Below are 24804 nucleotides of genomic sequence, written 5' to 3'. Positions count from 1 at the left end.
ACTTCTTTAAGAGGCTCCTCTGTCCTCCACTCGTTACCTGTATTAATGGCACCTGTTTGAACTCGTTATCAGTATAAAAGACACCTGTCCACAACCTCAAACAGTCACACTCCAAACTCCACTATGGCCAAGACCAAAGAGCTGTCAAAGGACACCAGAAACAAAATTGTAGACCTGCACCAGGCTGGGAAGACTGAATCTGCAATAGGTAAGCAGCTTGGTGTGAAGAAATCAACTGTGGGAGCAATTATTAGAAAATGGAAGACATACAAGTCCATGCAAGATCTCACCCCGTGGGGTCAAAATGATCACAAGAACGGTGAGCAAAAATCCCAGAACCGCACGGGGGGACCTAGTGAATGACCTGCAGAGAGCTGGGACCAAAGTAACAAAGGCTACCATCAGTAACACACTACGCTGCCAGGGACTCAAATCCTGCAGTGCCAGACGTGTCCCCCTGCTTAAGCCAGTACATGTCCAGGCCTGTCTGAAGTTTGCTAGAGAGCATTTGGATGATCCAGAAGAGGATTGGGAGAATGTCATATGAAACCAAAATAGAACTTTTTGGTAAAAACTCAACTTGTCGTGTTTGGAGGAGAAAGAATGCTGAGTTGCATCCAAAGAACACCATACCTACTGTGAAGCATGGGGGTGGAAACATCATGCTTTGGGGCTGTTTTTCTGCAAAGGCACCAGGACGACTGATCCATGTGAAGGAAAGAATGAATGGGGCCATGTATCGTGAGATTTTGAGTGAAAACCTCCTTCCATCAGCAAGGGCACTGAAGATGAAACGTGGCTGGGTCTTTCAGCATGACAATGATCCCAAACACACCGCCGGGGCAACAAAGGAGTGGCTTCGTAAGAAGCATTTCAAGGTCCTGGAGTGGCCTAGCCAGTTTCCAGATCTCAACCCCATAGAAAATCTTTGGAAGGAGTTGAAGTCCGTGTTGCCCAGCGACAGCCCCAAAACATCACTGCTCTAGAGGAGATCTGCATGGAGGAATGGGCCAAAATACCAGCAACAGTGTGTGAAAAACTTGTGAAGACTTACAGAAAACGTTTGACCTCTGTCATTGCCAACAAAGGGTATATAACAAAGTATCGAGATGAACTTTTGTTATTGACCAAATACTTATTTTCCACCATAATTTGCAAATAAATTCTTTAAAAATCAGACAATGTGATTTTCTGGATTTTTTTTTCTCATTTTGTCGCTCATAGTTGAGGTATACCTATGATGAAAATTACAGGCCTCTCTCATCTTAAGTGGGAGAACTTGCACAGTTGGTGACTGACTAAATACTTTTTTGCCCCACTGTATATACACACACACACACACACGTGTGTGTGTGTGTGTGTGTGTGTGGTATATATATCACGGGCGATTGCTCTAAGACAACGAGGGAGGCTCAGCCTCCTCTAAAAATGACAAACATCATCGTGTAGGATGATTTGCGCTAGGCTTATGTTATAGCCGACCTTATAACATTGCTATTTCAGATCCAGAATCATAGAAATATATGTGCTCAACCCAACTACAGTGCAAAATCATTCCGTTATAACTTTCCCCAGTTCGCCTAATGTGCGCGTGAGTTTTCCCCCTCGTGACAACGTGATGCAGCCCAGCCTCAGTGGACTTCAATGGCATTTGGGAGCTATGCACTTTTCAATCTCAAAATGCAAGACGGTTATTGGACAAATACTGCGAAAATGCCCACCTACGGACTCCCAGCCTCAGTGGGAGGGACATGGCAGTTTCCGCCAGGAGAATGGCGATTGGTGAAAGCGGCCGGATATTTTCTTTGATTGACAGCTCGTTTCAAATATAGACAGGCAGCAGTGAATTTCAGTTCAGTCCCATGCGGATTCGCAAGTGCTGTGGTGTATTGTAAAAGATCAGCTTACATTTCGATTTCATTCATTACATACGGTTTCTACCAGCTTTTTTAGTTTGTATATATTTTCATTGTAAATAAAGTGTAAATATAGTGTTGTCAAGTTTGCTATCTTAGTTCCAGAAATTTCATTTGAGTGACTGAACTTGAACTTGAGGGGGCTAGTCAGCTAGCAAGAAAGCTGCGCACGGATGCCAAGCATTGTTGATTTAATTTTGGCGAAGCCATTTGCCAGTCATCCTTTCAAGGGAAAAATCAAAATTAAAGAGCAGGGTAGACCAACGCCTCAAACTGACTTGGTGAAAAAGGTAGGGAATAATACTCGTTCCTTTCAGCTCTCCTGGTACGAGAAAGTGAATTGGCTAACAGCAAGTGACCCACATCAACAACAGTAAATAGGCTACTTTAGTAATATGTCATGGATGGACCAAAAATATAGAATCTATTTAAAATGTTTATGCTGAGTATATTATATTGGAATATATATTTCTCTGGATATGAATTAAACACAGCTACAATTTGGAAAACATTTTTAAACAAAAACACAGCCGAGAACATTTCACACTACAGACCTGGATTAAAAGTGAAGGGTTATCAAAATTGTCAATAAAACATCTCAGTCAAAATAAGTAAAATATAGGGAAAGTGTCATTGAATGAAATGTGTGGCACCCAGCTCTATGTTTGGCTCCCCAAGGTCAGTGCTTGTGCCTATTCCAGAACACTCTGCTGTTACTGCTGAGGTTCCTGACAAAGAGCTGCTTTCAATAATGATCAATTTTTAAACAACATGCCACAATTTTAAAATATAAAATGTTAAAATATACCCCCCCCCCAACATGTATATTGGACAGTAGGCTAATGGGCCAAAAGAACCTGTTATTTCACAGTTTGTGACCCTGCCAACAATCAGCCAGATCAGAGGCAAGAGTATGGGCAAAATTGATGTGTTATTTCTTTTAAAATTTGGAAATATCGTAACCGACCAGCCTGCCCTGTTTGAAAGACTACCAGCCGCCACTGATACACACACACACACACACACACACACACACACACAAATATTTGGACAGAGACAACATTTTTCTAATTTTGGTTCTGTACATTACCACAATGAATTTTGAACAAAACAATTCAGATGCAGTTGAAGTTCTTGGTAATAATACTTGGTTGGAAACCCTTTGTTAGCAATGACTGCCTGAAGTCTTAAACTCATGGACATCACCAGACGCTGCGTTTCCTCCTTTTTAATGCTCTGCCAGGCCTTTACTGCAGCGGTTTTCAGTTGCTGTTTGTTTGTGGGCCTTTCTGTCTGAAGTTTAGTCTTTAACAAGTGAAATGCATGATCAATTGGGTTGAGATCAGGTGACTGACTTGGCCATTCAGGAATATTCCACTTCTTTGCTTTTATAACCTCCTGGGTTGCTTTGGCTTTATGTTTTGGGTCATTGTCCATCTGTATTATGAAACACCGACCAATCAGTTTGGCTGCATTTGAGCACACAGTATGTCTCTGAATACCTCAGAATTCATCCAGCTGCTTCTGTCCTGTGTCACATCAATATACACTAGTGACCCAGTGCCACTGGCAGCCATGCATGCCCAAGCCATCACAATGCCTCTGCCATGTTTTACAGATGATGTGGTATGCTTTGGATCACGAGCTGTACCACGCCTTCACCATACTTTTTTTCTTTCCATCATTCTGGTAGAGGTTGATCTTGGTTTTATCTGTCCAAAGAATGTTCTTGCAGAACTGTGCTGGGTTTTTTTTAGATGTTTTTTAGCAAAGTCCAATCTAGCCTTTTTGTTCTTGAGGCTTATAAGTGGCTTGCACCGTGCAGTGAACCCTCTGTATTTACTTTCATGCAGTCTTCTCTTTATGGTAGATTTGGATACGCCTACCTCCTGGAAAGTGTTGTTCACTTGATTGGCTGTTGTGAAGGGGTTTCTCTTCACCATGGAAATTATTCTGCGATCATCCACCACTGTTGTCTTCTGTGGGTGTCCAGGTCTTTTTGCATTGATGAGTTCACCAGTGCTTTCTTTCTTTCTCAGGATGTACCAAACTGTAGATTTTGCCACTCCTAATATTGTAGCAATTTCTCGGATGGGTTTTTTCTGTTTTCGCAGCTTAAGGATGGCTTGTTTCACCTGCATGGAGAGCTCCTTTGACCGCATGTTTTCTTCACAGCAAAATCTTCCAAATGCAAGCACCACACCTCAAATCAACTCCAGGCCTTTTATCTGCTTAATTGAGAATTACATAACGAAGGAATTTCCCACACCTGCCCATGAAATAGCCTTTGAGTCAACTGCCTTTGAGTCCCTTTAAAAACAGGGTGGCACATGTTAAGGAGCTGAAACTCCTAAACCCTTCATCCAATTTTAATGTGGATACCCTCAAATGAAAGCTGAAAGTCTGGTCTTTATGTCCATTATATAACTATAACTTGAATATGTTTCAGTAAACAGGTTAAAAAAAAAAAAAGAAGTGTGTCAGTGTCCAAATATATATGGACCTAACCGTATATACATAAATACTACACACACACACAATAATATATGTGTGCGCGCGCGTATTTATTTTATATATATATATATATATATATATATCCTTCTCACCCCCGGTGGGGAGGTGGTATCCATGTCATCCTCAAGCTCGGGTCCTCTACCAGAGGCCTGGGAGTTTGAGGGTTCTGCGCAGTATCTTCGATGTTCCTAGGACTCTGCGCTCTTCTGGACTGAGGCTTCAGATGTTGTTCCTGGGATTTGCTGGAGCCACTCTCCCAGTTTGGGGGTTACTGCCCCAAGTGCCCCCACTACCACGGGGACCACGCAACCCTTGACCTTCCACATCCGTTCCAGCTGCTCTTTCAACCCTTGATACTTCTCAAGTTTCTCATGTTCCTTCTTCCTGATGTTGGCGTCAGCTGGGATCGCGACATCTATCACCACCACCCTCTTCTGCTCTTTGTCCACCACCACTATGTCCGGTTGGTTAGCCAGGATCTGTTTGTCAGTCTGGAAGCTGAAGTCCCACAGAACCTTGGCCCTGTTGTTCTCAGCCACCTTCTGTGGTATGGCCCATTGGGACTTGGGTACTTCTATTCCATACTGGTTGCAGATGTTCCTGTATACTATCCCAGCCACTTGGTTGTGCCTCTCCATGTACGCTGATCCAGCTAGCATCTTACACCCTGCTACTATGTGCTGGACTGTTTCAGGGGCTTCTTTGCACAGTCTGCATCTTGGGTCTGATCTACTCTGGTAGATCCTGGCCTCTATGGCTCTTGTGCTTATGGCCTGTTCTTGTGCTGCCATGATAAGTGCCTCTGTGCTGTCTGTCAGTCCTGCATTATCCAGCCACTGGTAGGATTTCTTGATATCAGCCACTTCATCAGGGTTCTGCTGCCTGAGACATTCACTTAGCAGTTCATCCTTTAGGGCCATCTTTCTGATGTATTCTCGGATTTTCGATGTTTCATCCTGGACCGTGGTCTTGACGCTCACTAGCCCTCGGCCTCCCTCTTTCCGCTTAGCGTATAGTCTCAGGGTGCTGGACTTGGGGTATCTGATGACTGGTAGTGCGTACATGTTGATGGCTTGGACCTTGTTCTTACCATTCAGCTGACTTTTCAGGACCTGCCTTACTCTCTGGAGGTATTTAGCTGTGGTTGACTTCCTTGTGGCCTCTTCATGGTTTCCATTAGCCTGTGGGATGCCAAGGTACTTGTAGCTGTCTTGGATATCACCTATGTTGCCCTCTGGTAGGTCAATCCCCTCAGTCCGGATCATCTTGCCTCTCTTTGAGACCATCCGGCCACACTTGTCCAATCCGAATGTCCAATCTTGTCCAATCAGGCTGATATTGGACCCTTACTGGATGATGTTTTTGCCCCGACCGGGATTCGAACCCCGATCTCCTGCGTCGTAGTCAGTGAGCATTACCACTGTACTATCCAGCTGATCTATATATAGCGCATATACCAAGGAGATGCGCTATCACCACTGCTGTTCTGCATAGGCCTGAACCCCCGCAGTCGGATCATCACGAAGAGCGGCTACGGGTACCGATTCCGTAGTGGGGCAACAATCAGCCACCTGCTCTACATGGATGACATCAAGCTGTATGCCAGGAACGAGCGAGAAATAGACTCGCTGATCCACACCACCCGGATCTACAGCGAGGACATAGGGATGTCATTCGGATTGGACAAGTGTGGCCGGATGGTCTCAAAGAGAGGCAAGATGATCCGGACTGAGGGGATTGACCTACCAGAGGGCAACATAGGTGATATCCAAGACAGCTACATGTACCTTGGCATCAACACAGGCTAATGGAAACCATGAAGAGGCCACAAGGAAGTCAACCACAGCCAAATACCTCCAGAGAGTAAGGCAGGTCCTGAAAAGTCAGCTGAATGGTAAGAACAAGGTCCGAGCCATCAACATGTACGCACTACCAGTCATCAGATACCCCGCTGGTATCATAAACTGGCCAAAGGAGGAGATAGAAGCCACAGATATCAAGACTAGAAAGCTCCTCACCATGCATGGAGGGTTCCACCCCAAGTCCAGCACCCTGAGACTATACACTAAGCGGAAAGAGGGAGGCCGAGGGCTAGTGAGCATCAAGACCACGGTCCAGGATGAAACATCGAAAATCCGAGAATACATCAGAAAGATGGCCCCAAAGGATGAACTGCTAAGTGAATGTCTCAGGCAGCAGAACCCTGATGAGAGTGCAGAGGAGGAGGAGGAACAGACAACCTGGAGAGACAAACCCCTACATGGCATGTACCACCGTCAGATAGAGGAAGTGGCTGATATCAAGAAATCCTACCAGTGGCTGGATAATGCAGGACTGACAGACAGCACAGAGGCACTAATCATGGCAGCACAAGAACAGGCCATAAGCACAAGAGCCATAGAGGCCAGGATCTACCAGAGCAGATCAGACCCAAGATGCAGACTGTGCAAAGAAGCCCTTGAAACAGTCCAGCACATAGTAGCAGGGTGTAAGATGCTAGCTGGATCAGCATACATGGAGAGGCACAACCAAGTGGCTGGGATAATATACAGGAACATCTGCAACCAGTATGGAATAGAAGTACCCAAGTCCCAATGGGCCATACCACAGAAGGTGGCTGAGAACAACAGGGCCAAGGTTCTGTGGGACTTCAGCTTCCAGACTGACAAACAGATCCTGGCTAACCAACCGGACATAGTGGTGGTGGACAAAGAGCAGAAGAGGGTGGTGGTGATAGATGTGGCGATCCCAGCTGACGCCAACATCAGGAAGAAGGAACATGAGAAACTTGAGAAGTATCAAGGGTTGAAAGAGCAGCTGGAACGGATGTGGAAGGTCAAGGGTTGCGTGGTTCCTGTGGTAGTGGGGGCACTTGGGGCAGTAACCCCCAAACTGGGAGAGTGGCTCCAGCAAATCCCAGGAACAACATCTGAAGCCTCAGTCCAGAAGAGCGCAGTCCTAGGAACATCGAAGATACTGCGCAGAACCCTCAAACTCCCAGGCCTCTGGTAGAGGACCCGAGCTTGAGGATGACATGGATACCACCCCCCCGCCGGGGGTGAGAAGATGATTTTTTATATATATATATATATATATATATATATATATATATATATATATATATATATATATATAAAAATCACATACATACACACCTATATTATGCGGCTCTCGTAGTTCCACTCTGCGACAACACTAGTGAAGGACGCAAGCACGGAAGTGGGCAGCCTGCTTGCTCGTGAGCAAAGGCCAGCAACCTCAGCTCATGAAACCTGAAACCCGCTACGAACTCTACACAAAGACAATGACAACTTCCACGTTGCATGCTTGGGCAGCCATCCGGCATTTATGATGAGCCTCGGGCAAATCTACCTGGAACCCCTGTCTCTGACACACCTAGATGTGCACGTACGTAACATCATATCTCAGGTCAAACTTGCATCTTGGAATGTGCGCACACTATCAGACGCTTCTACGTCATGCCGTCAGGCCCCAGAGCGAAGATCAGCTCTTGTTGCAACTGAGCTAGAGCGACTAAACATCGACATTGCCTGCCTGAGCGAGTGCCGCATCCCGGGAGAAGGAGAGTTTACCGATGGCAACTACTCATTTTACCACTCTGATTGTAGTTGTGAACAGCCAAAAATGGAAGGAGTTGCTATTGTTATGAAGACAAAGTTGTGTCCCTCTATTATCAGCTGGTCTGGTGTCAACTCGAGGATGATGACCATGCGAGTTAAACTTGGAAGACACTGCAACGCCACCATTATAAGTGTCTATGCCCCCACCTTCAAGAGGCCCATGGAAGAGAAGATCCTCTTTTACGATTAACTGTCAACCCTGCTGTCAAAAGTCCCCAAAGGTGATAGATTATTTCTGCTGGGTGATTTCAATGCCACAGTAGGATCTGACACAGCGACATGGCCAAACACCATCGGCCCGCACGGTCTTGGAGATGCTAACTCACAGGGCCACATGCTTCTCGAGATGTGTACCAGGTTTGGACTTACCATCACTAACCCCTTGTTTGCCCATCCCAACATCCACAAGGGCACCTGGAAGCACCCCCGATCCAACAGTTGGCATATGATCAACTTCATCATTGTCAGCCAACACTTCAAGAGCGATGTTATTGACTCTCGTGTGCGGCGCAGTGCTGATTGTTGGACGGACCACAGGTTGGTCTGTGCACGTCTCAAACTCAAATTCCACATCTCAAGACAAGCTAGAAGAAATGCAGGTCCGAAGAGACTGAACACCAATGCTCTAAAATGACCTGGACACCAGACAAAAGCTCCAAGAGAAGTTTGCCAATGATCTTACCAACATCAATCACTCAGACCTTGATGAGCACTGGGATATACTAAAGAACACCATTTACAACACATCCAAGGAAACTTTAGGCATCCAGAAAAGGAGGCATCGCGACTGGTTCGATGAAAATGACCACACCACCAAGACACTACTTGAGGAGAACCGCCAAGCTTTCAAAGCATACCTCAGTGAAAACAGCCCACAGTCTAAACACAGATACCAACTAGCTAGGAACAAGTGCCAGAAAGATCTGCGCAACATGAAAAACAAATGGTGGCTTGACCAAGCCAAAGTTATTGAATCCTGTACTGAGCGTCATGACTCCAAAGGGTTTTTCAAGGCAATCAAATTAGTCACGCAGAGAATAACATCTGGCCTTAGCCCCATCAATGACAACTTGGGCAACCGCCTCACGGAGAAGAGTGACATTCTCAGCCGATGGCAGGAGCACTTCAGCAATCTTCTGAACCAGCAAAGCACTGCTGACCCTGCTGCTCTTGACAACATTCCACAAGAGAAAGTGATCATCAGTCTGGAAGAAGTCCCCATGATAGAAGAACTCAAAGGCCCTCAAGCAGCTGGCCCCAGCCAAAGCCCCAGGACCTGATTCCATCCCCAGTGATGTCCTCAAGGCTGGTGGAGAACCCCTACTCCGAGAGCTGCACTCACTCCTAACTACCATCTGGGAAGAGGAAAGGGTCCCTCAGAACTTTAAAAGATGGAGACATTGTTACCCTCTACAAAAAGGAGTGTCGCTTCACATGTAATAACTATCGAGGTATCACCTTACTGGCTATGGTAGGCAAGCTTTACGCTAGAGTCATACTAAACAGAATCCGGCCCTTGGTCAAACGACATCTACCTGAAGCTCAGTGTAGCTTTAGAGGCGACAGATCCACGAATGACATGATATTTGCCTTACGCCAACTCATGGAGAAGAGCAGGGAACAACACCGTGAGCTCCATATAATATTCCTGGACCTGGTGAAAGCCTTCGACACCGTCAACAGACCGCTCACGTGGAGCCTGCTGTTAAAAATTGGGATCCCAGCCGAGGTAGTTAACATCATCCGCTGCTTCCATGATTGGACCGAGGACCCTGGAGGATCTGGAAAGACTGTGTATTGAGGGTCGTTCTCAGATTCCTTCCTCTGTATCCTCCAATCTCATCATGTATTATAGGAGAAGACTCTGTGCTGTGTATGTTGCCAAAGTGGGGTTGCACAATGTACCCAATGCAGGAGTGACATTACTGGTAATAAACAAAATTTTGCCCCCCCCCAAAAAAAAAAAAATTCCTCCAATTCAAGCTTATATTCCTCTCACTTTTTTCAGTTTCAGATGTGACATTTTTTAATAATTCTTTACCCATCTTTACAAAATGTGCCAACTAGACTCCAGAAAGCAAGCAGTGTTTTGTCTGACCTGTGTATCCATTAACATAGATAGCCACTCCACTGAAGATGCTGGAACAGATCCCCTGTTTTTCCTTCTCCCTGGGAGCATCCCTCATAAACTGCTCCTCCAGCTTAGTGACTTTCACAGCCATGTAGCCCCCCTGAATACACACACACACACACAAAATGAACATTATCAACCAATACAAAAGCACTTGCTAATTCACATTAACCAAGACGCCTTCACATTTAAAGAGAGAAACCTTTGAGTTCCAGCTCCTGAAATGATCTGGCTGAATCAGACAGAAATGCACACAATGAGCAAACTGGGCAGTGTCTGGCTGACGAACGTCTGATTATGCCTCACACATTCAACGTGCTTGTAAGCGCAAGCCCGCTGGCACGGCGGCTCCATGTTGCCATGGTAACGGCAAGAACTCAGGGATTCGGGAGTCGAGTCTGAACCGATAAACAGACAAAAGAGGGAAAGCCCAATACAGACAGGCAACCTCTGCCTGTAGCACCATGCCAAAGCCTGTCAATTCATGTGAACATTTTCAATCAAGTCATCATTTATGGACATCGAACATCAAAGGACATCCGCAGTCTCAAAATGAACCTCGAACATATTTGCGAAATACATGGTTAAAATACATGAAACCCACCTCCTACTTGCAGCCCATTTTTTTCTTGATTTTTAAAAGTATTCTGTAATATTTGCTACATTTTAAATGCAGATCATTTGGTTTTGCACCAACATGGAGATTTCATCCTGCATTATGTTTCAAATAGGTAATGATTCTGAATGTATTTGGCACAGACAATGGCAATGAAACCTGAAGAGATGACAGCAAAGAAAGAAATCTTGTTATTGCTCCAGGCACTGGTACCCAACCTGCCTTCATGCTGGTTTTAAGCCATGAAATCAAATTTATACACGTACAAAAGTTGAAATGGAACTGAAAACACATACCGAAGTGAACTGAATCAAATCAAACTAAGTGGGACAGGAAAATTCAGCGTGCATTTTTGCTGTGCAGTCTGCAGAATGTTTTTCTACTTTAATTGATGTGCCAAAAAATGGATTTTAGGAGCCTAAGTCATTTTTCTAAGAAATATGTTTAGTGCTGCAGTCTAGTTTAAACATGGCAATCAATGTGCAATATATCCACAATGAGCAACATGTCCTTTCAGACAGACAATCTGAAGTGTAGTCTTACCCTTCCTCCCCAACCATCTTCTTCACTGGCTTTCTTCCTCCATCCATCACGACTCATACTGAGGAATCTGACAGGGAAAGGAGGGGGAAGAAAAAAAAACAAAAAAATAACAGTGGGTGTTAGGAAGTGGTCTTGAAGCAACATTAACTCTAAGAACCCAAAGAACATGACTTGTGTGTGTACCTGTGCAGTCACACACACACACACACACACACACACAATTCTTCATTTGCACATGACGTCATAGCCAACTATGCATGATGCTTTGAACCGGAAGTAGGCCATGTCGGAGGATATACACAAACTCATGCAGCGCACGTTTAATGTAGAAGATATCCTTGAGAGGTTGTTATGCTCCTTTCGTTTCTTCACTATGCCAACTCTTTGTGCTGTAATTGGATGCGGGGACAACTTTATTTGAGACAAGGGGACTTATAAGTTCTTTAGAATTCCAGCAATTATAAATAATCAAGGAGAAATAAACAAGAGTTGTCTACAGAGCATAGACATCAATGGCTGTCCAACATAAACTGAGCTAATCTAAGCGATGAGAAAGCAAAAACCACACAAGTCTGCAGTGAACATTTTATCAACAGTAAGTGCTACAACCTAGTTATTAATGAAAGATCGCAATATATAAGAAATATTGGATCGTTTAATAGCCTGGTAGTGCAGAAACTCGCCGCTGTCAAACGTGACAAAGCCATCATCAGAGTGCGTGATCCGACAATCAAAGGCTTCTACGATTATTTCATTTTAAAAAGAGCTGTATATAAATTTTGATGCTGCTGCTTTTATTTTGCTTTTGCTTTCTATTAGGGAAACCAGCTGAGCTCTACAATTTTACAGATCCAGACTGGGGTCCAACAAAATCAAAGATGGTATTAAAGTGGTAGCTTGAAATGCTAGGCTTACAGAGCACAGAAAGAAATGCAAAGTTATTGAAGAATCTTCCCAAATGATCACAGAGTCAAACAAGATTCACGTCAATCCCCCATCTCAAATACTGCAGCCTCCTCGCCCAGTGAGTGCCTTTTCATAACTAAATATGTTCTATAGTGTGTTAGATACCAATCTTTTGAAGCAGTCAAAGTGATTGTTTTTAAAATAGATTTGAGAAATGACTACAAGATCCTAAATGTAACTCCTCTTTACTTTCCAGTCTGTACTCTTACCACCGTGTGTGCGCGCATGTGTGTGTATATCCATCCATCCATCCATCCATCCATCCATCTATCCTCCAACATGGCGGTGGTCAATGACACAAGCAGTTTTGGTCACATGGTTGCAAACGAAGAATACAGAATAATACCTTTTATTATAGCATATTGTCTTGGACAAGTTACTGCTGAGACTGAATGACTCAAGCATATCAATAGCAGACGTGCTCAATTAATGGCAGTTTTTCCTACTCATCCTAAAGGCAGGAATAAAATGTAGGATTAAATAAATAAATAAAATTTACTGCGCACCATTTAAATTGTGATTATTTGTGCTCCTGAATGTTAAAACAAATATTCCTTTGAAGTTCAAGCTTAATGAAATAATTCAATTTTATATCTTACTGAAATTTCTGCTTCTCACAGCTGATTTAAAGCTCATAGGCAACGGTTTTAAATTTTATGCACATTTGAAACTTTATATGTTAAAAAACCCTCTGTAATTTTCTTCTGGTCCCAAGAAGTATTTTAATTATTACTTATTAACAATAAGTTAGCGCGGATCGCGGCAAATTTCTGTTCGGCTATTTTCGTGATCAGTCGGCGCATGACGTCATTTAAGCCAAATAAACCGCTTGAGTTGAGTCCACTTCCGTTTACTTACATTGCCGTTCAGCTTGAGTGCAGACGTGAGTTCAGGAATTTCCAAAGAAAAACCATGCCTTATTGTTGTGCAGTGAACTGTAACAACGGGACCGGTTCTGGAAGAAGTTTTTACCTTTTTCCGAGAGAGGAGAAGAGGTGGAACAAGAGGATTGGCTTTTTCCGAAAGTGGAGAAGAGGTGGAGCGAGAGGGTTGGCTTTTTCCGAAAAAGGAGAAGAGGCGGAGCAAGTGGATTGTGCGCGTGAAGCCAGAGGGTTGTTTTTTCTGGAAGAGGAGACGAGGCAGAGAGAGTGGATTGTGCGCGTGAAACAAAATCAAATGGTCAAAGAAGAAATGGACCAGCAATGCTCAAACAAAAAGGAGAAGATTGGAGGTAAACATTTTTACTTTTGCTTGCAACTGACAAGTCAAGAATCCTGAGGGATCCTGTACAAATCATTGTGGAAATGAGACAAAGGGATATTTCCTCACTTAGAGTAGGCTATAAATAGCATAATGCCGCGGATGGCAGGCTAACGTGGCCTACCGGCGCACTGTCAAGTAATCATTACCTATATCCATTAGGGAGGGCGGTTTAATTATTCTTCAAAAGGGCTCTTATTTAGTATTATGTCAAAAGTAGGAATTTATCATAACTACCAGGATAAATACTTTGGGCGCGAGTCTTGTTGAGGTACAGGGTCACCGCGATCAGAGTCGGCCGAGTCGCTGTCCGATTCCGAGGCTGCACGGTCAAACCAGTGAGCCATATTCACTGATTGCTTCGCAACAGCCATAGCTGTTTGCTAGGTGTATGGTTTCACCTCTCGATATTCAATTTGGAGAGTTCCTATTTCAAAATCACCATCACTTTCAGACATTTTACACAACCTCTCACGACTAAAGTCCATACATGTGTGCTTGGTTCACAAGTAAACACAGAGCTGCTCCCGGTCTGTTTGGCTTAAATGACGTCACGATGACTGCCCCCTGGCGGTGAAAGTGCGCATAAGTGAGATGTAAACAAACCTTCGGAAATTGGGCAAAACAGTATATTTTAACCGTTTTATTCAATTTTAGGGTGCAAATTAGACACTAGGAAAATTGAATTCGCTTTTTGGGTCGTTCTTCTAGACAATAAAGTTGATATTCTATGTTTCACCTCTGACCATTGACTATGACCTTTAAGGCTTTTACATTCACACAGAGAAGAATGAGCAGCATCTCATTTTTTCAATTTATTCTCTTATAAATGCCTCTACACTAAGATTGTCCCATCTGTTAGTTTGGTGAGGGGGCTGTTTAACCCACTGATCCCTGAAGCTCATTAACACAGACACCGGATGAGGTTATGCCAGAAAGGAAATCACGCTCTCTTTCTGTCCATTAATCCATATAGTTTGCTGAAACACTGCCCCCGACACCCTTAGAAACAAACACGTGCACACACTCATTTTCGAGAGAAAACCTCACCAACTATGCTGCACTTATAGAAGAGACACTATACCTCTCATGAGTATCACTTGTGAAAATACATCCCCTCTCTTCTCTAAGATAGTACATCCCACCATGACAAAGACTCTGCCTTTCCATCACTTTGCTCTCTCCCACCAGCACACTCATTGTGTTTTTGAAGGAGATAAAGCACTTAGGCAAGTGGAAACAATTTATGAAGTGCTGGTCAAAGATGGTCATCTATTAAGAGTTTCTGGCTGACAAATTTGCATTGCTAATAAACTGAATAAGGCATTAAAAGGCAAAGCTCAGACACACTCGACCTTAAAAGAGTGGTTTGTAATTTTGAGAGCTATAAGCTGCCTACAAGGCAAACGTGAATTGCAGTGAAATCCCTGATACTCTCACCTTTTCTCTACACCGACTCCAGTTCCTTTGTCGTTACCATGCATGTCTTGTGAGCCTTTTAGGGACGTGTAAACAGGACCGTAAAATAAAAAGTATCTAGCGTATGGCAATATTGTGGATTACAGTTGTTCTAATAATTCTTTGAACTTATAACTTGCCCACTCCTTTTCTACACCACTTATTCATTGTGAGTTGCAGGTGAGCTGGAGCCAGTCCCAGCTGACTTCCGGTGAACGGTAGGGGTTCAACCTGGACAGGTCGCCAGTCTATCACAGGGGTAACAGAGAGACAGACAGACAGACAGAGTCACTCACACTCACATAGTGTAACCAGTACGTCTTTGGAGTGTGAAAGGAAACTGGAGCACCTCAGAGGAAACCCACATAGGCACAGGGAGAACATGCAAACTCCACATAGAAAGGCCCTGGTTGAAACAGCGGCTTCAAAAACAGAACCCTACTGCATCACCCCAAACTTATAGAATTCTCATCTCATTATCTCTAGCCACTTTATCCTGTTCTACAGGGTCGCAAGCAAGCTGGAGCCTATCCCAGCTGATGACGGGCGAAAGGCGGGGTACACCCTGGACAAGTCGCCAGGTCATCACAGGGCTGACACACAGACAACCATTCACACTCACATTCACACCTACGGTCAATTTAGAGTCACCAGTTAACCTAACCTGCATGTCTTTGGACTGTGGGGGAAACCGGAGCACCCGGAGGAAACCCACGCGGACACGGGGAGAACATGCAAACTCCACACAGAAAGGCCCTCGCCGGCCCCGGGGCTCGAACCTAGGACCTTCTTGCTGTGAGGCGACAGCGCTAACCACTACACCACCGTACCACCCCTTATAGAATTCTTACAAACAAAATACAAATTAGCAAACTGAACCATGAAGCTTCCAGAATGTATAAATACAAAAAAGAGAGATATGTATAATAATGAAATTAGACCTGAGTGCTCTAAGTTTAATGCATTTAATGGGGTAAATAATGCAAAATAATCCTACAGCTCTCTGCACACCAACAGGCAAAGCTACATGTGGGAACTCATATTATATATATATAAAAAATTTGATCTACACTCCTCTGCTGCACACAAGCTGCTCCACACTGCCACAAACTCTCTGGGTCACTGAGGTCAATCAAGTTCACTCTCAAACAATATGTAACCTGGCCCCATGATTTAGGAGCACTTTTTACTACCAGACACAGCCGGACACGCATAAATAACAAACCACCATGGCTTAACACCTGATATGAGGTGGAGTGATAAAAGTCTCCCTGCAACACACCGCACACCTCAAACTCAAATCAGTTTCCGAATCTAAATAACGAAAATAAAGCAAACTATCAGGAAGTTGAGCTACCAGTTAACATCATAAAATAAGCCAACAGCACCGAGGCCGATTAGCTTAGCTCGGTCCGAATACTGTGACATTACAAACTAAGCTCCAATCAAGCACTGCAGTAAACACGACTTACAGGCATACAACAACAAAGAGAACAAAAAGCCCAGTTAAATCAACCTGGGCTAATGATTTGCTACCTAAAAACACTGACACATGCTGAGAAACCGAGTGGAAGTGTATTTTTGTGTGTGCTCCACAGTAGGCTAGCTGTTTTTGTCTTGCTTTGGAACCTTTGAAAGCGAAAATGACTGCTCACCTAAATCTCTCCCCTTTTTAAATAATGTTAATCTGTCCAAACCAAAGCGCAGTTGCTTCCAAAAGATCAGCAGCGTCGTCCACTGAATCTTTCCTACATGTGTTTCAGAAGATCACGAAAAGAACAGTCGTACAAACAGCGTCTTTCGAGATCACCGACATGCTCTCGTAGCTCCAGAACGATCCCGCTTCCCGTACCATGTCCTCTCCCCATTGCCAATAGCCCCGTCCACCGTTAGCTCCCTTCCCCGAGTCTGTCACCACCCGAGCTGCGGTTTTTTTTTACCCGCTGCACACTGCGCATGCGCAACATTTTCGCGCATGCGTCTCTCCCTCCCAGAGCTGTTTTTCACTGCTCATGCGTATTGGCAAGCTGGCGGTTCAAAAAGCGCCTTAGCGCTCCAACAAGTGCGCGCTAATGCAACATTACAGATATTAGGTAAAAGTGATGGTCTTTGTCAAGGATGTAGAGTTAAGGAAGATGTTGAGCATGTTTTATTTCATTGTAGTAAATACAGTTATCAAAGACAGAAATGGTTGGAGCTTGAAGCAGGTTCAGACATTCACAACATACTAAAGGAAGAAGGAATACAGCGAAATAGAATTAAAGCACTAATCATTTATCTTAATGATACAGGTCTAATGAAAAGAATATATATATATATATATATTGTAGCCTAGTAATCTGACATAGAGGCGGCACGGTGGTGTAGTGGTTAGCACTGTCGCCTCACAGCAAGAAGGTCCTGGGTTCGAGCCCCGGGGCCGGCGAGGGCCTTTCTGTGCGGAGTTTGCATGTTCTCCCCGTGTCCGCGTGGGTTTCCTCCGGGTGCTCCGGTTTCCCCCACAGTCCAAAGACATGCAGGTTAGGTTAACTGGTGACTCTAAATTGACCGTAGGTGTGAGTGTGAATGGTTGTCTATGTATCAGCCCTGTGATGACCTGGTGACTTGTCCAGGGTGTACCCTGCCTTTCGCCCGTAGTCAGCTGGGATAGGCTCTGTAGAAGGATAAAGCGGCTAGAGATAATGAGATGAATCTGACATAGAATCTGTCCAGTCCCTTCACACACTCCTGTACAGTAGGTGGCGGTATACACAGATTGTGATAATCTGCCATTAAAGAAGAAGAAGAAGCAAGTGCGCGCGCGTGTTATTCCAAATCCCTAGCGAGTATGAACAGTAGGAGCGCGCGAAGGAAATCACAGGTTATAACTTTTATTCAATTCAAATGTGTGTTTAAAAACCTACCTGTACCTGTCTTCTTCGCGCCCTAGGTGGCACATAAGGCTTCAGCAGTTTCTCTCCATTTCTTCTTGTCCGCAGCAGTCTCCCTCGCCTCATCCCATGATCTCCATCCAGCCTCAGCTCTTTCTTTCTCAACTGTCCGGCGCCATGTTGTTTTTGGCCTTCCTCTCTTCCTTTTTCCTTCTGGTGCCCAGGTCATAGCTACATTCATGAGATTGTTTCTGTCTTGCCGTAAGATGTGTCCAATCATCTTCCACCTCCTCCTCTTCACTTCGTTGCTTAGCGGCCTACAGTTTGCTTGCTTCAGGAGTTCCTCTGTGGATACATGTTCTTCCCAACGTACTTTCATTATTCTTCGAAGACATTTGTTGTTGAAAACGTCTATCATCTTACTATCTCCTTGATTCATTTTCCACGTTTCACAGCCATATACCAGGATTGGCACAACCAGCGTCTTATAGAGCCTAAGTTTAGTTTTCCTTGATATATTGGATCTCCAGATCTTTTTCAGTCTTATGAATGCCCCTCTCGCTTTCGACAAACGGTTCTTCAGGTCTTTCATGCCTCCACCATCTTTACATACTGTCGCTCCTAGGTAACTAAATTCTTCCACATCTTCAATCCTGTCTTGTGTTCCGATGGTAAAGTGTTCTTGGCTGCTCGGGTTAATTCTCATCATCTTTGTCTTCTGCACATTGATCTTCAATCCCACACGCCTAGCTTCTGCGTCTAACTTGTTTAATTTATATTGCATTTGTTGCTTGGTGGAAGAGAGCAATGCAATATCATCTGCGAAGTCTAGGTCATCCAGCTTTGATGTAAATTTCCATCTTATTCTGTTTTCGCCATTCCCGACTGTTCTCCTCATTACCCAGTCAAGTACTATCAAGAACAGGAACCCTGACATATTACAACCTTGCTTTACTCCTGTGGTGACTTCAAACCATTCGCCTGGTTCACCCTCTTCTTCAACTGCATATTGAAAGCCATCATAGAATAACTTTACCATCCTCACCAACTTCTCCGGTATTCCATATTTCTTCATGATTATCCACAAACTCTCTCTATGTACCGAATCAAAGGCCTTCTCAAAATCTACAAATCCGAGGTATAAAGTCGCCTGCCATTCATTCACTTGTTCCAGTATGTTTCGTAGAACAAACACCTGTTCTGTTGTTCCTCTTCCACTTCTATAACCGGCTTGTTCCATTCTCAGTCTTTTGTCTACTCCATTACGTAGCCTGTCGATAATGATCCGACTAAGTATTTTCCCTGCAACAGACAGAAGGGTTATACCCCTGGAGTTCTTGCATTCCTTCAGGTTTCCTTTCTTTGGTAATTTTATTATCAAGCCTTGCTTCCATCTGCTGGGTACTTTCTCATACTTCCAGATGTTCTTCAATAATTCATGTATTTTCTTTACAGAAAATTCTCCACCTGCCTTCAGTAACTCTGCCGTAATCAAGTCTCTCCCTGGTGCTTTTCCATTCTTCAGTCTTCCTATGGCTGATTTTACTTCTCCCATTGTTGGTTCATTTGTTTTTATCTCTTCTATGATATCAGTGAATTCAAAGCCGTTGTCTTCCTCGGTTATTGGGTTTGTTGGTGCTTCTCTATTAAGAACTTCTTGAAAGTGCTCTGTCCATCTAGCTTGTATATCCTCCTTGCTACTTAGAAGATTTCCCCCTTTATCTAGGACTGCGCTACTCCTTCTTGATCTCTCATTGCACAGGGTCTTAGTTAGTCTATACAGCGTTCTCATATGTTGGTTCCTTGCAGCGTTCTCTGCCTCTTCTGCAATGCCGTCCATCCATATCCTTTTGTCTTTCCGTATACTCTTCTTCTTCTCTACGTATTTCTTTCTGAGCGTGTTCCTAATAGCTTTTTATTGATCTCTTCCCTCTCTTCTACGAGCTTCCATGAATGGTCGCTTATCCATGTTTTTTTTCTTCTTCTCGGTTTTTCAAGCACGGTCTCAGCAGCTTCAGCATGTTATCATTAGCTCGTTCATGTCACAGATCTCGCATAATCTTTCGCCATTATTATTCTGTTGCCCCAAGCCATGTTTACCCATCACTCGTTCGTAGTTCTGGTTGTTATCACCAACCTTTGCATTCATGTCCCCAGTCACAACCAGCATATCATGTGTCTTGCATGAACTCAACACATCCTGCAACCTCGCATAGAACTCATCCTTTACCTGCTCTTCAGCATCCTCCGTAGGTGCGTACACATGTACTAGCATCAACTTAATGTGATTGGAGTAAAACCTTGCTTGGACAATCCTTTCGCTAATTGGTCTCCAGTCTATCAATGCTCTCCTTGCGCTCTTCGACATTAGTATGCCTACCCCTTGCTTATGAATATTGTCCTCTCTTCCTGAGTAGATTATTGTCTCTCCCTCTTGCAGCTGCAACTTCCCATGTCCAATCCAGTGTGTCTCACTTATGCCCATGATGTCAATCTCTCTCTTTGCCATCTCTCTTGTTGCCTGGGCAATATTACCGCTCTCATATAGTGTCCTTACATTCCAATTACCAATCTTGGTGATGCTCTTTGGGTGTAGAAGTGGCTCCATCAGTCTGGGGGCTTCCTGCTGGCTTTGACCTCCTTGCGTCATATGTTCTCTGTTATTTAAAAACAACACGTAATTAATATTTTGTGCCAAATTCGAATACAAACTCCATCCATCCATTATCTGTAGTCGCTTATCCTGTTCTACAGGGTCACAGGCAAGCTGAAGCCTATCCCAGCTGACTACGGGCGAAAGGCGGGGTACACCCTAGACAAGTCGCCAGGTCATCACAGGGCTGACACATAGACACAGACAACCATTCACATTCACACCTACAGTCAATTTAGAGCCACCAATTAGCCTAACCTGCATGTCTTTGGACTGTGGGGGAAACCGGAGCAAACCCATACAGACACGGGGAGAACATGCAAACTCCATACAGAAAGGCCCTGGCTGGCCGCTGGGCTTGAACCCAGGACCTTCTTGCTGTGAGGCGAAAGTGTTAACCACTACACCACCGTGCCGCCCAAATACAAACTCCATTTTGCTATTCTCATCTCATTATCTCTAGCCGCTTTTATCCTGTTCTACAGGGTTGCAGGCAAGCTGGAGCCTCATCTCATCTCATCTCATCTCATCTCATCTCATTATCTCTAGCCGCTTTATCCTTCTACAGGGTCGCAGGCAAGCTGGAGCCTATCCCAGCTAACTACAGGCGAAAGGCGGGGTACACCCTGGACAAGTCGCCAGGTCATCACAGGGCTGACACATAGACACAGACAACCATTCACACTCACATTCACACCTACAGTCAATTTAGAGTCACCAGTTAACAGTCTTTGGACTGTGGGGGAACCTGGAGGAAACCCACGGGGAGAACATGCAAACTCTGCACAGAAAGGCCTTCGCTGGCCACAGGGCTCGAACCCGGACCTTCTTGCTGTGAGGCGACAGCACTAACCACTACACCACCGTGCCGCCGCATTTTGCTATTATTTTTTTCTATATCACTGAGCACTTAGTAGTGATGGGACAATGAAGGTTTCTGAACCAATGAAGCTTAGAATCCAAAGGAGTCGAAAAAAGAGTCATTACTCGAAGCTTTGTTTAAATGCTAGTGGCCACGAATGAGACACAGTCTCAGTGTTTAAGTCTAGGCTGAAAACATATCTGTTTAGTCAAGCCTTGTGTTAATGGTGTTTATGAGGTAAAGGTGTAGATCTGGAGGGTCCTCAGACATAGTGTTTTGGTAAACTGGGATGTATGGATGCTGTCAGCCCCCCACTCGCTTGCTCACTCGAGTTTGTTGACGGTGTAATGGCTGGCTGCTTTATGTCCCAGGGCGCCCTCATGCCTGTGTTACCTTCTGGCTCTCCCTTTTTAGTTATGCTGTCATAGTTAGTTGCCAGAGTCCCTGCTTGTACTCAGTGCAATATGTACTGTTCCTACTTATTCAGGTGACACTGGGCATACCTAACAACCTGTTTTCTCTCTCTTTCTCCCCCCCCCCAAAAAAAATCTGTCCCTCTGAGTTACATGTCAATCCTGGGATCCTCTTCTGTCAATTCTGCTGACCTCTTCTGCTCCTCGGACCTGCCTGATCCATCCTGATGCCCTGTGTCTGGTTGGAGTCTCATCGCATCGCTCCTGTGGAGGACGGCCCCATATAGACAGTTGAAAGTCACACCTGGAGGACGCTCTGGACACTTACAGTAATGCTTTTATGGCTGAGGACTACAGTTGTCTTGCTAACTTTAGGACTGCAGTTGTCATGAACAGTTTTACACTCAAGTTTCCATCAATGAAGAGTTATAACATCAATGAAACTGACTTCATGTTAAAACTGTTAATGTTATAGTCATGCTGTCTGTTGTTGCCCAAATGAGGATGGGTTCCCTTTTGGGTCTGATTCCTCTCAAGGTTTCTTCCTCAGGTCGTCTGAGGGAGTTTTTCCTTGCCACCGTCGCCACAGGCTCGCTCATTGGGGATAGATTAGGGAAAAATTAGCTCATGTTTTAAGTCGTTCAAATTCTGTAAAGCTGCTTTGAGACAATGTTTATTGTTAAAAGCGCTATACAAATAAACTTTACTTGACCTAATGGTTAAAAATAATAATAGCAGAGGCCAAGATGCATGTTTTTGTTCCTGTTCACATTATATAGGGTTGGTCAAAATTATGTTAACACTAATGAGTTATTTTTCTCCTGCAGATAGACGTACACCATGGGTGACAGATTAAATGGTACTGTTACTCGCTGATTTTTGTGTGTTGAACATGATGACGAACAGGTTGAGCCCGTCCTGTAAATCATCTTGCACATATGATGTATGTTTTGTGAATAAATGGTTTCTACCATTTAAGTGTTAATATAATTTTGACTAACCCTGTCTGTTTTTATTTATATATATATATATATATATATATATATATATATATATATATATATATATATATATAAATAAAATCAGGGCTTTACATTAACTTTTTTGCTCACCGGCCACTGTGGCTAGTGGTTTTCCTGAGTCACTAACCATTCAGCCTTTTCACTAGCCACAATTTTGTTGCCAGGAAATCGCAGTTTTTTCTTCACCATGATATGTTAATGGTCGGAAGATCTAGATAATTATGAATGGCAGCGTATAATGTATCTCTACAGTAGCACTCAAGTATTCAGTGCTGTTAAGGTAGCTCCCTATATGAAAACATGCAACCAATTCAGACAAATATAAACAGAGTATTCTGTTTATTGAACTCAAATTCAAGCCCCTTACAATATGAAATATTGTATAATATGAAAAATAACATTCAGTACAACTGAACTGATTCTAATATTAAAAGTCCAATTCAAAATATTTATCATTGAAAAACATTTGATGTTTTGATATGCAAGTATTATGTGTATTATCAAGTATCTCATCTAATTCACCTCATTATCTCTAGCCGCTTTATCCTGTTCTACAGGGTCGCAGGAGCCTATCCCAGCTGACTATGGGCCAAAGGCGGGGTACACCCTGGACAAATCGCCAGGTCATCACAGGGCTGACACATAGACACAGACAACCATTCACACTCACGGTCAATTCAGAGTCACCAGTTAACCTAACCTGCATGTCTTTGGACTGTGGGGGAAACTGGAGCACCCGGAGGAAACCCACGCGGACACGGGGAGAACATGCAAACTTCGCACAGAAAGGCCCTCGCTGCCCACAGGGCTTGAACCCGGACCTTCTTGCTGTGAGGCGACAGCGCTAACCACTACACCACCGTGCCGCCCCATTATCAAGTATTATTATGTATATTATGTATTATCTATTAATAGTGTGTGTGTGTGTGTGTGTGTGTGAACATGTGTCGAGAGAGACATTAAATGTCCTCATTACATTCATCATCAGATGAGTCTGAATGGTCCATGAAAAATGGTCTTCGTGATCTGAGGCTTCCAGCAGGCCATAAGTTGATAGCTGGGGCGGGATCAACTTCTTTCCAATCACGTGAATGTTTCTAAACAGCAGCTTCATCCTCTCCAACTCAGCTGACTTCATGACAGCCAGGGACTGAAAGCAATGCTGTCCTGTAGTGAACCAGCCGTCTTCGCCTGTTTTGATGTTATAGTACCGATGTGTGCATTTGACTTTTCGTGGTCCTTTATAGTTTCGAGTTTAAAATTACTGGTGTCTGTCTTTGCCAGACTTTCTACAGTTTTCACAGTACAGGGTATTTTCGATTTTGCTATGAACTAGCCAATCTCGCCCGAACTTCCATTTGTCATTGAATTGTCTTATCTTCCTATTGGCGTCTTGTTCATCTCCATGGCCGAAGCCAGCTCTGAGGCCCCCGCAGTCCGGACCTTGGTCATTTTTAAGAACTGAAAATACATTTGTACGCTAAATATTCAACTGGATAAAAAAATAAAGAATAACATTAAAACGTCTTCGTAAAAAGTGCATTGTTAATTATGTTAAATGTTGATTCTGTCTTCTGTGTCTGTTTCGTGCAGCTCTGAGACCAAGAACACAAAAGCGAATGAGCGCGTGACTCGGGGGAGGAACACAGTGCAGGAGACACGGGGTTTCCATGGTAACCATCAGCGCACTTTCATCAAGCTGTTAAATTGACATTTTCGAAGCAGTGCAGTTGTAGCCTGCCTTGTTTGTGATTTTAAAAATAAATCATTCGATAAGCCAAAGCAATAGAGGGGAAAGTTTCAACTTATGTTTGTCTTGGATAACTTTGCCTAAAACATGGTGGTGTATACTGATTTTTTTTTCCCCCAATTTTTTTTTTTTTGTGTAGGTGTAACGGATGCCAGATTGTTAATGTATCTTAGTTCCACAGGCTACATG

General features: G+C 43.9%; 1 protein-coding gene across 3 annotated transcripts in view; it reads right to left on the bottom strand.

The window, feature by feature from the left end:
* The window catches only part of rev1 (REV1 DNA directed polymerase), a 30817-nt gene extending 13856 nt beyond the window's left edge, over positions 1-16961 (bottom strand). For 2 of the 3 annotated variants that reach the window (XM_060929631.1, XM_060929632.1), the window contains exons 1-4: positions 16701-16961; positions 15028-15293; positions 11362-11428; positions 10170-10302 (exon numbers count right to left, since the gene is read on the bottom strand). In XM_060929631.1, the coding sequence (XP_060785614.1) occupies positions 10170-10302; positions 11362-11428; positions 15028-15071 (244 nt within the window). In that variant the 5' untranslated portion in view covers positions 15072-15293; positions 16701-16961. The remainder of the gene's footprint in view (positions 1-10169; positions 10303-11361; positions 11429-15027; positions 15294-16700) is intronic. The other variant, XM_060929633.1, reaches the window with a different exon arrangement.
* Between the last annotated feature and the right edge of the window lie 7843 nt (positions 16962-24804).

The sequence above is a fragment of the Neoarius graeffei genome, chromosome 9 (assembly GCF_027579695.1).
Source record: "Neoarius graeffei isolate fNeoGra1 chromosome 9, fNeoGra1.pri, whole genome shotgun sequence".
Classification (NCBI taxonomy): domain Eukaryota; kingdom Metazoa; phylum Chordata; class Actinopteri; order Siluriformes; family Ariidae; genus Neoarius; species Neoarius graeffei.
The sequence above is the reverse complement of the archived record's forward strand: the minus strand, read 5'-3'. Positions and strand labels throughout refer to the sequence as shown.